At 53.3% G+C, this 13,867-nt stretch overlaps 1 protein-coding gene across 3 annotated transcripts; it reads left to right on the top strand.

Annotated features, from left to right (window-relative positions):
- Positions 1-1,657: 1,657 nt before the first annotated feature.
- DNPEP (aspartyl aminopeptidase) lies at positions 1,658-10,396 on the top strand. Of its 3 annotated transcripts, none has more exons than XM_024563944.4 (15): positions 1,658-1,718; positions 2,305-2,398; positions 2,480-2,568; positions 2,686-2,799; positions 3,057-3,182; positions 3,397-3,527; positions 3,816-3,891; positions 4,008-4,115; positions 4,718-4,795; positions 5,999-6,082; positions 7,022-7,182; positions 7,551-7,590; positions 7,688-7,789; positions 9,726-9,893; positions 10,257-10,396. In XM_024563944.4, the coding sequence occupies exons 1-15, from the start codon at positions 1,713-1,715 to the stop codon at positions 10,305-10,307; spliced, it is 1,428 nt and encodes a 475-aa protein (XP_024419712.1). In that variant the 5' UTR covers positions 1,658-1,712; the 3' UTR covers positions 10,308-10,396. The 3 variants fall into 3 exon arrangements, with proteins under 3 accessions (XP_024419712.1, XP_024419713.1, XP_045054438.1); XM_024563945.4 differs by lacking the exon at positions 1,658-1,718 and adding an exon at positions 2,121-2,180; XM_045198503.3 differs by lacking the exon at positions 1,658-1,718 and adding an exon at positions 2,156-2,230.
- The last annotated feature ends 3,471 nt before the right edge of the window (positions 10,397-13,867 follow it).

Raw genomic sequence — 13,867 nt, 5'->3', positions numbered from 1 at the left:
CCAACTTTAATTAACTGCCTCCTGTAACGTATCTATTTTACAACAAGACGAACAAATGGAGTCTGGAGCAAGATAAGGATTCCAGCTAACAGACCCCCACACATACCTAAGTTTGGGTAGTCACATTCCCCCAGGAAAGCTGGCACCACATTTACCTGTCAATCAATATGTAACTTTTACTCCCATCCCGCCAACTATATAAGTCCTCAGAAAAAAGGACTTGCTCTCTTGGCTCTTGCCTCTCTGGCCTCCTGGCCTCTGGCCACCCCTGGGCTTGCCCCTCTGGCCTTCAGCCCCCTTGCTTTCACCACCCTGCTTTGCCCTGAACCTATGCCTTTCACCGGTCCCCCCCCCCAACCTTAACTAGGCCCGTTCTCTTCCATGGGAACGGACCACTAATAAACTCTGATTGCACGCTAATAGACTTGCTGATCTTTACACGCAATAGATCTTTACACTTGTAATTCTTTACACGCGGGAAGGGAGGCAGAGAGGGAAACATCGATAGGTTGGCTCTCGCACACCCCCAGAGGGGGACCTGGCCTGCAACCCAGGCATGTGCCCTGCCTGGGAATCAAACCAGCGACCCTGTGGTTCGCAGGCCCATGCTCAGTCCGCGGAGCCACACCAGCCAGGGCCATAATGTCACTTCAGTAAACGGCTAGGGAATGCCATGAACTTAACCTATCACCTGGTGTGTATGTTCTCGAACACTCCCCTGCAATATCTACTCCTTTGAAGTGAGGGTTGCAGGACCTTTCCAAATGCTCCCCACTCCCTGGATGTTCCCACCCCAGTACGTAAATGAAGATGGCTCCATCCACCTGTCCCCCCTGCAATGTTGATGACACCCCTGGCGGCAGGACCTAGGGGCCACCAAGAGCCCTGACCACAATCTGTGGTTAGGCAGCTGAACATTTTTTTTATATTGTTACTCACCAGTCTCGATAGGAATATTAGAAATGCCTCCAAGGACATCTGGAGCTTTTTTTCCTGCCTTAAGATGTGGAAAGAGTACATATATCACAGTCCAACCCCAGATGCCTCCTAACAGCTGTGTGATCTTGGGCAAGTCATTAACTTCTCTGCCCCTCAGGGGCCTCCTGTTTAACTTAAGATTTACCAAGAAAAAGAAAGGCCCAGGAAGGATCTGAGAAGGGGTTGTCCCAGGCCTCTGGAATTGAATCCAAACTCCACCTCTGCCATTTGCTACCTTGGACAAGGTTACTAGTCTCTCTATGTAGGTTTGTTCATGTATAAAATGATGGCAGTAAAAAGGACAAAGTCGACAGGGCAGGTGTGAAGATTAAACGATAGGGCACGTTAAGCTTTATCATAAAGCTGAAGGTCATGGTGAGCGCTCCATGACCATTAGCCATGTTGTTTCTATTATCTCAGGGTGCCTGTGGCGAGAGAGAGCACTTTGTACAGTACCCGTCGGACCAGGTGAGCGGGCGGGGTCGAGCGTTTTCTCAGACTTTCCGACCTCCTGGAGAGATCGGGGCGTGGGTTGGCGGCTGTCCTACCACCTCCCGCGCGGCAGAGGGCCCCCGCGGTCGCCGCGGAGTGCGGACTGAGGGCGGGGCGGACAGCGGAGGCGGGGCGGACGGGGAGGCAGGCGCGGCTCGGGGCGGGACGGACCTGGCGGAAGGAGGTGGGGCTGGCCTAGCGCAGGGCCCTGCCGAGTCAAGTCCAGCCCACGAGTGGGACCGATGCAGGTAGGTGGCCAGCGCCCGTCCCGCTCGAATTTCTACCTCAGACCCAGCCCGGCACTGGATCGGGCCCAAGCTCAGCAGCGCTCTAGGGTGAAGGCCGAGCCCGTCCCAAAGCGAAACCGAAAGTTCGGCCCCGGGTGACCTGACCTTCCTGGGGTTGGACAGAGAGACCAGTGGACGGGGGAGAGGGGTGGAGGAGAGATAGGGTATTCCCTGGAGAACAGGGCTTTAATTCAGAAAAGGGGTCGCGCACGTAGTGCTTGCGGGCTCAGAGTTAGGGACCGGCTTGGGAGTTCAAGAGTTTGCGACCCGACCAGGATTTCTCAGTTGGGCGGGCACATGGGGGGTGGGACTTAGGGGGCGGAGCTAAGGGCTAGGGGGCGCGGCGTCTTGGCCAAGTGGGCGGAGATCACGGCTAGAGATGTGATACTTCTGCTGGAGGGCCGAAGCTTTCGGCAGAGAGAGGTTCGGCCTGGCAAGGGCGTATCTCCGTCTGGCAAGGGGAGGAAGTAGAGGTCTGAGCCTTGGAGCGGGCACTTTGGGGGTTTAGTGGAAGTTCCCGGAGACTCTGAGCACCCTTCTCCCCTAGGTGGCCATGAGCGGCAGGGCCCGAAAAGAGGCGGTGCAGGCTGCGGCCCGGGAGCTCCTCAAGTTTGTGAACCGGAGCCCCTCTCCTTTTCACGGTAAGTGACTAGGGCAGCAGAGGAGGGTACGGTGCCCCCTACCGGCTTCCACTGCTGTAAAAGCGGGTTCTTTACCTACAGTTGTGGCTGAGTGTCGCAGCCGCCTTCTCCAGGCTGGCTTCCGTGAACTCAAGGAGACAGAGACCTGGGATATCAAGCCGGAGAGCAAGGTACTAGGGGTGGGGTGGGGACCAAAAGGCAGGTCCCTAGGCTGGGGCTCAAAGTCCTGTGTGCCAGTTGGCTGGTTAATCTAATTCAAAAACCCCCTCCCCCTGCCCCACGACCAGTACTTCCTGACCAGGAACTCCTCCACCATCATCGCTTTTGCTGTGGGAGGCCAGTATGTTCCCGGCAATGGTTTTAGTCTCATTGGTGCTCACACGGACAGCCCCTGCCTTCGGGTAAGGAACTTGGGCTGTGCTGTAATGGTGGAAGGCATTGTGGGGAAGGGACAGGCAGAAGGGAGCCAGGAGGTGCATCTTGGGGACACCATTCCGTGGAGCAGGGACTAAGGCTTTTAGCCCTCTTCCTCCACACTTTGGGCCCTCTGTGTCACTAGTGTTCATTCTGCATTACCTAGCTTGTGAACAGCCTGTCTCGTCTCCCCACCATGTCACACAGCCATCTCTGACTTCTCTTTCCCCGCCTTCACACTCAGGTGAAACGGCGATCCCGCCGCAGCCAGGTGGGCTTCCAGCAGGTTGGTGTGGAGACCTACGGTGGTGGGATCTGGAGCACCTGGTTTGACCGTGACCTGACCTTGGCTGGGCGAGTCATTGTCAAGGTAGTAACGGGTTGAACCTGGGAGATTCTTAGTTTCAGCTGCTTGAAGATTGACTGTCACCTTCCTTTAGGGTGCCTGTGGAGACCTGCCCTGGGGAAGGCGGGTAGGGGCAGTCCAGGTCAGAGGACCACCTCGTTTAGTTTGTGTGAAGTGGGGGATTTAACCAGCTGGGCTTGAGAGGCCCCCTGGGCTGACCAGGCCTGCTTGGCCACAGTGCCCTACCTCAGGCCGGCTGGAGCAGCGGCTGGTGCACGTGGACCGGCCCATCCTTCGCATCCCGCACCTGGCCATCCATCTGCAGCGAAATGTCAATGAGAACTTTGGGCCCAACATGGAGATGCACTTGTGAGACGGGGGCATGGGCTGTGGTGAATGGGAGGGGTGGGCGTGGCACCAGGTGACGGACGGGCCCCGGTGGAACCTGGGAGAATGCTGCCTGATGGTGGCCGCAGTCAGGTTCTCCTCTTGGGACCCAGTTGATGTCCAATGGCCCTCACAGCTGTGCCATTTGGGGGGTGAACTGGGAACTAAAAGGCCAGGGCCCCCATCAGGAGATGTCGGAGCTCAGGGGTGCCCTGTGCTGCGGTGCCCTCTAGCCCTCCCCACGACCCCTCCTCCTGTGTCTCCCTGCAGAGTCCCCATTCTTGCCACAGCCGTCCAGGAGGAGCTGGAGAAGGGGACTCCCGAGCCAGGGCCTCTCAGTGCTGCAGTAAGACAGTCCCCTGCTCACAGGGAGGGGTGAGCAGGTGGGGAGGGGACCCGTCCCCTGAGAAGAGGAGAGGAGGGGAGGGCAGACCCTCCTGCCAGCATCCTTCTGCCCTGCAGGATGACCGGCACCACTCGGTCCTCATGTCCCTGCTCTGTGGCCATCTGGGGCTGAGCCCCGAGGACATCTTGGAGATGGAGCTCTGCCTCGCCGACACCCAGCCTGCGGTGAGGAACTGCTGCAGGAACTTGGTGGGGGGAGACCTCGGGGATCTCAGCCTGTCTCAGCGTGTCCCCTGAGGCACTCATCAACTCTGCCAGTGCCCCAGTTACTCTCATTCCTGTTCTTCCCAGTAGACGCCACCCACCTCTGCCCCCCGGGCGGTGGTTCTAAAAAAATGGCCACTTCCCACCCTAGACCTGCCTCCTCCGACTCTGGTGTGGCGCCTGGGAATCAGTTTTTCCAGATTCCCTTGGGGTTTCTAGTACAGGTGGTCCTGTCCACTGTGACCCACACTGGCTCTGACCTCCACACTGGTCTCTTTCTTTGCTCATCTTCTTAATTTTTGTGACCATTCCGTTCCACCCTTTTCCTGCCCCATAGGAACTGGTCAGGAACTACAGGCCTGCAACTTCTGTCCCTCAGCCCCAGCCCCACCCCATTCTCCACTCCACCCTGCACAGCAGTATCTCAGTCCTAAGCCGGAGGTCAGGGAGAGGTTGTGCAAGGAGCCAAAGAGGTAGCTCCAGTGCCAGCCCTTGAGAGCAGGGAAAAGCTGGTAAGTTGGGATGAGGGTTTAAAGGTCAGGCTGAGTATCCTGTCTTTCTAGGTCTTGGGTGGTGCCTATGAGGAGTTCATCTTTGCCCCTCGTCTGGACAACCTACATAGCTGCTTCTGTGCCCTGCAGGTGAGGAGCTAGGACACCCCGAGGCATCACACAGCACCAAAAGAGGTGGGATGTTAGGGTACTGGGACTGCCTCCAGCCCCAGCAAGCTGTGAGACAGCTGCTGGCCAGCCCCGCAGTCTGCTGGTCCTGGTGGACTGTGGGCAGGGGCCTGAATGCTGCAGCCTTAGCATGACTCCTCTTGGCTCCATCCCTGCACTGGGCTGGGGGCTAGGGGCTGGGGCTGAGTGGGGAAGGCCGAGAGCTTGTTTCAAGCACCACGGTGTCTTGTCCTAACCCTGTTCCTGCTGCCTACCTTTTAAGTTAACCTTGGTTTCCAGGGAAAGACCTAGGTTAAACTCATTTTCACCGAGGGCCACATCAGCCTTGCGGTTGCCTTCAAGGGGTGGAATGTAATTTTAGGACTGTATAGATGTAACTACTCCTTAACAGTTAAGCAAGAGCTCAGCGCTGCCACCAGGTAGAAACAAGGTGCCGGGCCGGATAAAACAAGGTGGAGGGCTGGATTTGACCTGCGGGCCTTGTGCTTGCCCTGTGCCTTACCCCATCAGGCAGTATCACTCACCTCCCTCTGCTCCTGCCTTCCCCTATACCCCAGACTTAAGCTCCCCTGACCTTCTCTGTGCCTTGGGATCTCAGGGCGTGGTCTCTCTTCCTCCTGGCCACCTTGATATTCCCACCTTCTCTCCTCCTTCACTCACCCCTCCCTCTGCCCTTTTCACGCCTCTTCTTCCCTCCGCATCCTATTCTTAGAGACACACTTTGGGCTGTAGTTGAGACCAGAGCCAGACCTGGGAATTGTACCCACTCTACCACCAGCCAGCCAGTCATGCCACCTTGGTAGAGCTCCTGTCACCCTCTTGGACCCCGATCTTTTCACTGAAGCCACTTAGTTTGCATGATCTATGTGGTTCCTTTGACTTCATGGGACTCTGAGCCCTCCCCCTTTGCCTTACATCCCTGCCTGTCTTCCGCATGGGAAAATGTGGGAGAAGGACACCCAAAGGGTGGCCTGTCACCCCAGAGGTCCCCCCGACCCTCTCCCGGGCAGCGCCCTCGGAGGGGAAGGCCTATGAAAGCCCAGGCCTGCTTCCCGCTGGCCTTGGCGACAGCAGGCAGGTCGGGGTGGCCCCTCTGAGGTGTTGGTGGGCTGTGAGGGAAGCATGAAGGGTGAGGATGATGCTCTGGATCCTTCCCCAAACCAGGCCTTGATTGACTCCTGTGCAGCCCCTGCCTCCCTGGCCTCTGATCCACACGTGCGCGTGATTGCCCTCTACGACAACGAAGAGGTATGTGGGGGGCTCTGGGGGGGGCCTTCCATGCCAACCTATGCCAGGCACCCATGGCGAGCTTGCAGGGGAGACACTGCCTGTGCCCCCTTAGCACTGGTCCGCTCTGGCTCAGTGTTTACCTGCCTCTAGTGTCACCGTCCCTCTCCTGTCTCTCTGTGCCACGTGGACGGTGCCCTTCTGGCCTCAGAGCCCCAGGGCTCAGTGTGTTGTGCCAGCTCCTGTTCGGGGGCACTCCCAGGCGCTGCAACAGAATGGGAACAGCTGGCTAGTTCTCTCTCATGGGGCCGCACAGGTCAGAGTAAGCAGCTCAGGACGGGTCTCTGCCCTCCCGGACACAGGGCTTCTATCTCCGGATCCAGGGTGGCTGTGCCAGTTCATGCCGTCACGTCTGTTCTGAGTTAGTAGAAGGGGGGAAGAGGGCACATGGGGCGTGCATGCCCACCCTTTTACGGGCCTGTCCCAAAGGTGGCATTCACCACTGCCTACATGGCCCAGAGCTTAGCGTGGCCACGCCTAGTTTCAGGGGAAGCCAGGGATGTCATCTTTCCCTGGGAAGTCACGCGCTTAGCTGTAGCTTTGCCGTTCTATTATAGACGGTATCATGGACAGTTGGAGTCTCTGTCACACGCGTAAGAGAAGACTCATCCTTATGATGGGGTGTGCGTGCTGAGCCCTGGTTACAAGTGCCCAGGGAGAAGGCAGGAGGCAGTGCAGGAAGCCCACTAGAAAGCGCAGTTTCTGCCCCCGAGATGACTGAGGATTAGTCTGACCCCAGCCCACCATCAGGGTTTTAGTGACAGAGGGTTGGGGAAGTTGGAGATGAGACCCCGCTGACTCAGTGGAGTCCTGGGCCAGTGAGGGCATTGGCCCCTCTCCCGGGCCTCTGACTCAGGCCGTCAACCCAGACCCCCAGAGCCAGGTCTCTGCTGTTGCCAGGTGGGGTCTGAGAGTGCCCAGGGGGCCCAGTCCCTGTTGACGGAGTTGGTGCTGCGGCGGATCTCAGCCTCATCCCAGCACCTGACGGCCTTTGAGGAAGCCATTCCCAAGTCCTACATGATCAGCGCAGACATGGCCCACGCCGTGCACCCCAACTACGTGTGAGTGCCAGGCCGGCGGTCACATGGTCTTCACACAGCTGGAGACCCGGGCCCAGGTCTCCTCCCCTTCCCCTGCCTCATCAACCAGGAGGTTCACTGGGGACTTCCTTTTGATGGCTCCAGGGCTGAACTTGGGCAAAGTCATGTAAGCCCTAAGCCAGGGATGTTGAACGGGCTCTGTCTACAAACTTCTTTGCACTTGTTGCTAGAGGCTGCCTAGGACACTGTTGGCATGGCTGTGAGGTCCTGCCGGCCTGGTGGGAAAGCACGCTGTGACCCATTAGTGATGTCTTCCATGGGAGAGCTGCTGGGTGTTGACAGGCCCAGCTCCTGTTTGCCATCCCTTGCCCTTAAACTGTCTCTCACAGGGACAAGCATGAGGAGAACCACCGGCCCTTATTCCACAAGGTGAGGTGCTCCTGTTTCTTTCCTAGGGACTCATTGGCCTGGCTGGTTCGGGCCTCATCTGTGCCTCACTCTTGATCCCTGGCCTCCCTCTCCCCAGGGTCCCGTGATCAAGGTGAACAGCAAGCAGCGCTACGCCTCGAATGCAGTTTCAGAGGCCTTGATCCGCAAGGTGGCGAACAACGTCGGGGTGCCCCTGCAGGTGAGGGCAGGCCCCGCCTGGGAAGGGGTGATGGGGGCACAATCAGGTGGGCCCCCAGTAAGGGGGGAGCACGGTAGACAACCTTTAGTGGAGAGGGTTGCGGTAGAGTGAGGAGAACGGGGGTTTTAAATGCAGGCAAAGCTGGGATTGGCACTGATTCAGACATGGTGCCAGCCCTGTGACCTCAGACTAGTCTCCTAATTTCTCTGAGTCTCAGTTTGTACACCTGTGAAATGGGGGGCTGATGGCAATGGCCATTCTGCTGGATTTCTCTGAGGAATAAAGGCACCTGGTGAGTTAGTCCTGCCCGCTCCTCTGTGTCTCTCTTACATACCCTGGGAACTTCCATAAGGGAACCCCAGTGCTGGGGAGCTTGGAACTCCGAGTACTCATTTTCTTTCTTTCTTTCTTTCTTTTTTAAAGATTTTATTTATTTTAGAGAGAGGAGAAGGGAGGAAGAAAGAGAAACATCAATGTGTGTTTGCCTCTCTTGCGCCCCCAACTGGGGGCCTGGCCTGCCAACGTAGGCATGTGCCCTGACTGGGATTGAACCAGCGACCCTCTGGTTCGTAGGCTGTTACTCAATCTACTGAGCCACACCAGCCAGGGCCAAAATGTGTTTCTTAAATAACAAGACTTGAGAGTCAAATTATTCCTTGATCCATGGCCTCCAGAGTGGATGTTTTGTTAGCAGGAGTGAAAACACTAATCTCCATTAGGTCTCTTGGGTGACCACGTGCAATAAGGAGTAATGTTTTGAGGGGCGGGGTGTGGCCAGGCATGGTAACAGCTCCAAAGCTCAGAGGCTGTGCCACATGGAGGCAGGGGTCCTGTGGTCCGCTGCTGCCACTGCTCCAGCCTGTTCCACTGGTCCCCAAGGGTCCCGCCCAGGCCCTATGATCCATGGCCTCTGGAGCAGCCACCGGGACTTCTCCTTCAGGCCCTGGAAGTTGATGGCAACCAAGACCCACATCATGAGGTCGCAGATGTGAAGTTAGCTTATCATTGCATGTCCCATCTCCCCCCAAAATACTGTTCGGAGACCACATTTTAAGAATCCGACATGGTTCTGGCTTTGGGATTGAGATGATTGCTACAGATGCTCTACGACGTGGAAACAGCAGGCCCTGGCTGGTGGGTTGAGTGCCGGCCTGCGAACCCGAAGGTCACTGGTTCATTCCCAGTCAGGGTCCCCAGCTGGGTTGTGCGAGAGGCAACCACATGTTGGTGTTTCTCTCCCTCTCCTTCTCCCTCCCTTCCCCTCTCTCTACTTCAATAAAAAAGAAAAAGATACGTAAACAACTAGCAGGGAATGCTTAGAGTAGCGTGTGCGGAAGAGTGGCAGGGAAGCAGGATGCAGGGTGAACACATCGAGGTGGTTATTTAACCGTATGGTTGGGTTTTCTTTTTGTTATTGTTGGTGGTGGTTTCTTTTTATTCTCACCCAAGGACAGTTTTTTCATCGCATTTTTGGAGAGAGAGGAGGGAGAGAGATATTGATGTAAGATAGAAGCATGGATTGGTTGCCTTCTCGTATGCACCTCTACCAGATATGGAACCCACAACCTAGGCATGTGCCCTGCCCAGGTATCGAACCCGCAGCCCTGCAGTCTGGGGGACAACGCTCCAACCAACTGAGCCACACCGGCCAGAGCGAAAATGTATTCTGTACGGGAGGCTAGATGATGGTAGCTGGAACTAAGGTAGCAGTAGTGTAGATGGAGAGAAGAGGACCAATTCAGAATATACTGTCCTTTGGGCCTGCCATTTAAATGCTGCTTTTGTGATTTTATGTTGGTCACATCTGCTTTCCGAGGGGGTAGAAGGAGACCACCTGCCAGGCCTCCTTCAGCCCTGCAGCTGTAAGGTGACTTCCTTCTTGGACTTAAATGGCACAGACCACATGTTGCTCATAAACCTCTTCGCCTGTCCCCAGGATCTCATGGTCCGGAATGATTCCCCCTGCGGGACCACCATTGGGCCCATCTTAGCCTCTCGGCTGGGGCTGCGTGTCGTGGATTTAGGCAGCCCACAGCTGGCCATGCACTCCATCCGGGAGACAGCCTGCACCACAGGAGTCCTCCAGACCATCACCCTCTTCAAGGTGACTCCCACCCCACCCTTCCCATCGGGCTAGGCTCCCTGCCCCTGTGGTGCCAGGATTGGTTGCTCAGGCAACAGCACCACCAGGAAGCAGCTGGCTTAGGTGATAAGGCCGGTCATCTTGGTGCTACCAGGTAGAAAAATAAGGGTCTCCAATTTTTCTCAAGGCTTAGGGGTCCTGATCAGCCCCCAGAGGATAATGAGGGGACAGAGAAGGGGCCAGGGATGGGAAGACTGGAGCTGTTGTCACATGTAGGAGAAGCAACTGCGCTTCTCTTGCTGGGGCCTCTGTTGGTGGGAGGCGAGTCGGGGCCACCCCATCTAGTCTCTACTGATTCCAAATCCCATTTGCCTCCCATTTTAGGGCTTTTTTGAGCTGTACCCTTCTCTGAGCCGAAACCTCTTGGTGGATTGAGGCCTCCTGGAAAAACTTCTCTTTCACTTGAGAGGGGAAGTTCTCAGCTGAGCTGAAGCTAGATTATTAAAGTGGATTTTTCACTCAAACTTTCTGTTGTGCTTATTCAGCAATTGGGAGGGTGGAGGTTTGGTCTGGTTTAAACCTCTGGGGCCAGAACAGCAGGGAGGTTGGGGTACAGGGAGAGGAGACCACCACTCCTGGGAGCTGATGGAAGCATCATTTCCCATCTCTTTTCCTTAAGCTCATACCTGAAGTGGGCAATGGGTGGGTGGGTCCACAGCGGGAAGGCCATTTCTGCCATCCTCAGTCCTCCTGGGAAACGGCTGGGGTGCTCTTCTCCAGTCCCATTCCCAGAATCATCCTGAAGCCCCGCTCAGCCCTCTGAGGTCTCAGGGCTCGGCATCAGCCCCCTTGCTGCCCCTCCTCCTACCCAGCTGCTGCCCTGGGCAGCCCAGGCTGTTTCCCAGTCTCCACCACCCCTCCCTACCTCTCCCAGGCACCGCAAAGAGAAGGTCACAGCCTGGGCTTCAGCATCGCCCTTCATCATCCAGTTCACTTCCCAGCATCTGCTGGCATGACTTGATTGCTGATGTACAGGGTGGGCAAAAGTAGGTGTACAGTTGTGAGTACGTGACAGTTTATTCTTGCATCATTATTATGATGATTTGGGGGGTATTACAACTGTACACCTACTTTTGCCCACCTTGCATTACCAGGAAAAATGGTTACCACTGAAAAAGTCAAAATAGGAAAAGTCACAGACTCCTTATAAACTCTTCCATCAAAATAATTGTATTAACCGAAGTTTTTTTTCAATTCTTTGGATACCAATTTAAAAAATTTTATATGAATAGAACCATTTTTGTTTTTTTAAATAATATAATGATCATAAGACAATAATCATGCTCATAGGGTTTTAAGTATATCTAATAAAATTACCACAATAGCATAAGACTCGGGAGAGGTCAACAGGCTCGAGTGCGCTAAGGTTCTTGCACCATCCAGGAAGAGAGTGAAGGAACCAATTAATACGATACTTTGAAGTCAAGGACACCTATGGTAAGTTTTAGGAAAACCACTAAAAGAAAAGAGTATGTAGCTTCTGTTATGGGTTGAATTGCATTCCCCCCAAAAGACACTAAAACCCTAACCCTGGTACCTGCCCACACGATAGTATTTGGAAATAGGTGTTTGCAGATTATCAAAACGCAGCCATCAGGGTGGGCCCTGATGCAATATGACTGTCCCCCTACAAAAAGGACAACTGTGGGCACAGAGAAGATGACAATGAAGACACTGGGGATGTCTTGTGGCAATGGGGGGCTGGAGAGATGCCAAAGATCGCTGGCAAAGAGCTGGGAAGAGGCGAGAAGGATTCACCTACAGCGTTCAGAGAAGCCCAACCCTGCCAAAACCTGACTTCCACAATTCTAGCTTCCGGAACCCTTAAAGACAAATGAATTTATATTATTTTAAATCACCTAGTTTTTAGTACTTTGTTATGGTAGCCCTGGGAAACTAATACAACTTTGAACTAATTGAGTGGGGAAAATGGGATAATAAAAAATAATTGGTCCATTCTGCAACTTTGCTTCAAAGGGTTCAGCAAAACCGTATTATGCATATGTGTGAGTAATGTAAGATAGTGAAATGGGTTGGTTCTAGGTCAAAAAGTATTGCCTCTAGATGGAGAGGTGATGGGGGTCCATCATGCTATTCTTACACATATTTTCTGTTTGAACATTTTTATACTGAAAATGTGGGGATTTAAAAGTCAGTCCAGAAGAAGGGGAGAAGTGAGGAAAAAGAGATGAAGCCATACAGAGCACTAATAAGACGGCAGATACCCAGACACATCTAGTTCATACACAACATTCCGAAAAAGCGGGCTGACATCTTGATAAGGAGGCTATTTTAGAAAAGAATAAGTGAACTACACATTTCCGCTGAAACACAAAGATTGTCGGACTCCATATAAAAATCATCGTCGTCTCCAAGTGACACACCTAAAACCAGGAGACACAGAGGCTGACAAGACATCGCTATGGATGTGACGTTTTGAATTTCACAAATTTCGGAAACAGATGGGCTCTTTTTCTTTTTTATACAGATTTTTCCAAACATGTCAGGCTTTTAAAAAACCAATATAATATTTTTGAGGTTTATTTGTGTTGTTGCATGTGGAAGTTGTTCTCTTTTTATTGCTGAATAATATTCCTTTATGTGAGCAAACCATGGTTCTTTAAAACCCGTTCTCCTACTGGTTACGTTGGGCTACCCCTGGGGTCTGGCTGTGATGCATAAAGCTCCTAGGGACGCTCTTAAGGGCAAAATGCTCAAACAGGCGCTTCATAAAAGAGTGAGTCCAAATGGTCATTAACCACATGGAAACATGCTCTACTTCATTCTTCATCAGAGAAATATTAAGTCGACTCGTGAGATTGACTGTATTTGACCACTTTGACCCACAAAATGGTGATTCATAGGGTTTAACCTAACACAAGTTAAACGTGATAGGACAGACACCACCACACATGTTAGAAATAGCAAAAATATTGAAACCTGGCAATACCACGCGTTGGTGAGGATGTGGAGCAGCAGGAACTCCCATACGAGGTTAGCAGGAGTGTGAAGTGACCACAGCTGAGGCGTTATCCTCGCTGACGCAGCCATTGTGCTCTAGGTGCACACCCTTAGGTTCGCCTGAGGACCGGGAGACGTGCGCGAGACCGCTCACAGCAACGTTGTTCCTGAGAATCCCCAAATGGAAACAACCCAAGGGTCTGTAAACAATACAGTGGGTAGCGGCAGAGACCCCAGCTTTGTGGGTGCTGAAACATACACAATTTGGGGACCCTTCTTAAGTAGAACACAAATTTACAAATATTCATTATGAATTCATTATGAAAGCAAACACTGAATTATCACGAGGACAAATGTTTAAGGAAGAATTAACACCGGTTCTTCACAAACTCTTCCAAAAAGTAGAAGAGGTGAGAACACCAATATTACCCTGATACCAAAACCAGAGACATCACATGAAAAGAGAAGAAATTCATCCTGCACGAATGTAGATGCAAAAATTGCCGACGGAATAGCAAAGTGAATTCAGCAGCAAGTAAAAAGAAGTATACACCACGACAAAGAGAATTTATCCCAGGAATGCAATCTTGAGGAAGATTCTCAAGATTGAGTCTTGAGTCTCAAACAATACACCATATTAATATAATGAAGGACAAAACCCACATGATCATGTCAATAGATGCAGAAAAAGCGTTTGACAAAATCCAACCTCGTTTCGTGATCAAAATATTTACCAACCAGAAGTAGAAGGGAACTTCCCCAGCCTGATAAAGGGCACCTGTGGAAACCCACAGGCACCATCGCACTTAACGACGAACGACTGACAGCCCCCGCCTGGGGTCAGAAACAAGACGAGCGTGCCTGCTCTCGCCACTGTTAGTTAGCATTCCACTGGCGCTTCTGTCCAGGGCGATTACACGGGGAAAATGGAACTAAAACGAGAAAACGTGACAAATTACTTTTGCAAATCATGC

The sequence above is a fragment of the Desmodus rotundus genome, chromosome 2, assembly GCF_022682495.2.
Source record: "Desmodus rotundus isolate HL8 chromosome 2, HLdesRot8A.1, whole genome shotgun sequence".
Classification (NCBI taxonomy): Eukaryota; Metazoa; Chordata; class Mammalia; order Chiroptera; family Phyllostomidae; genus Desmodus; species Desmodus rotundus.
The sequence above is the reverse complement of the archived record's forward strand: the minus strand, read 5'-3'. Positions and strand labels throughout refer to the sequence as shown.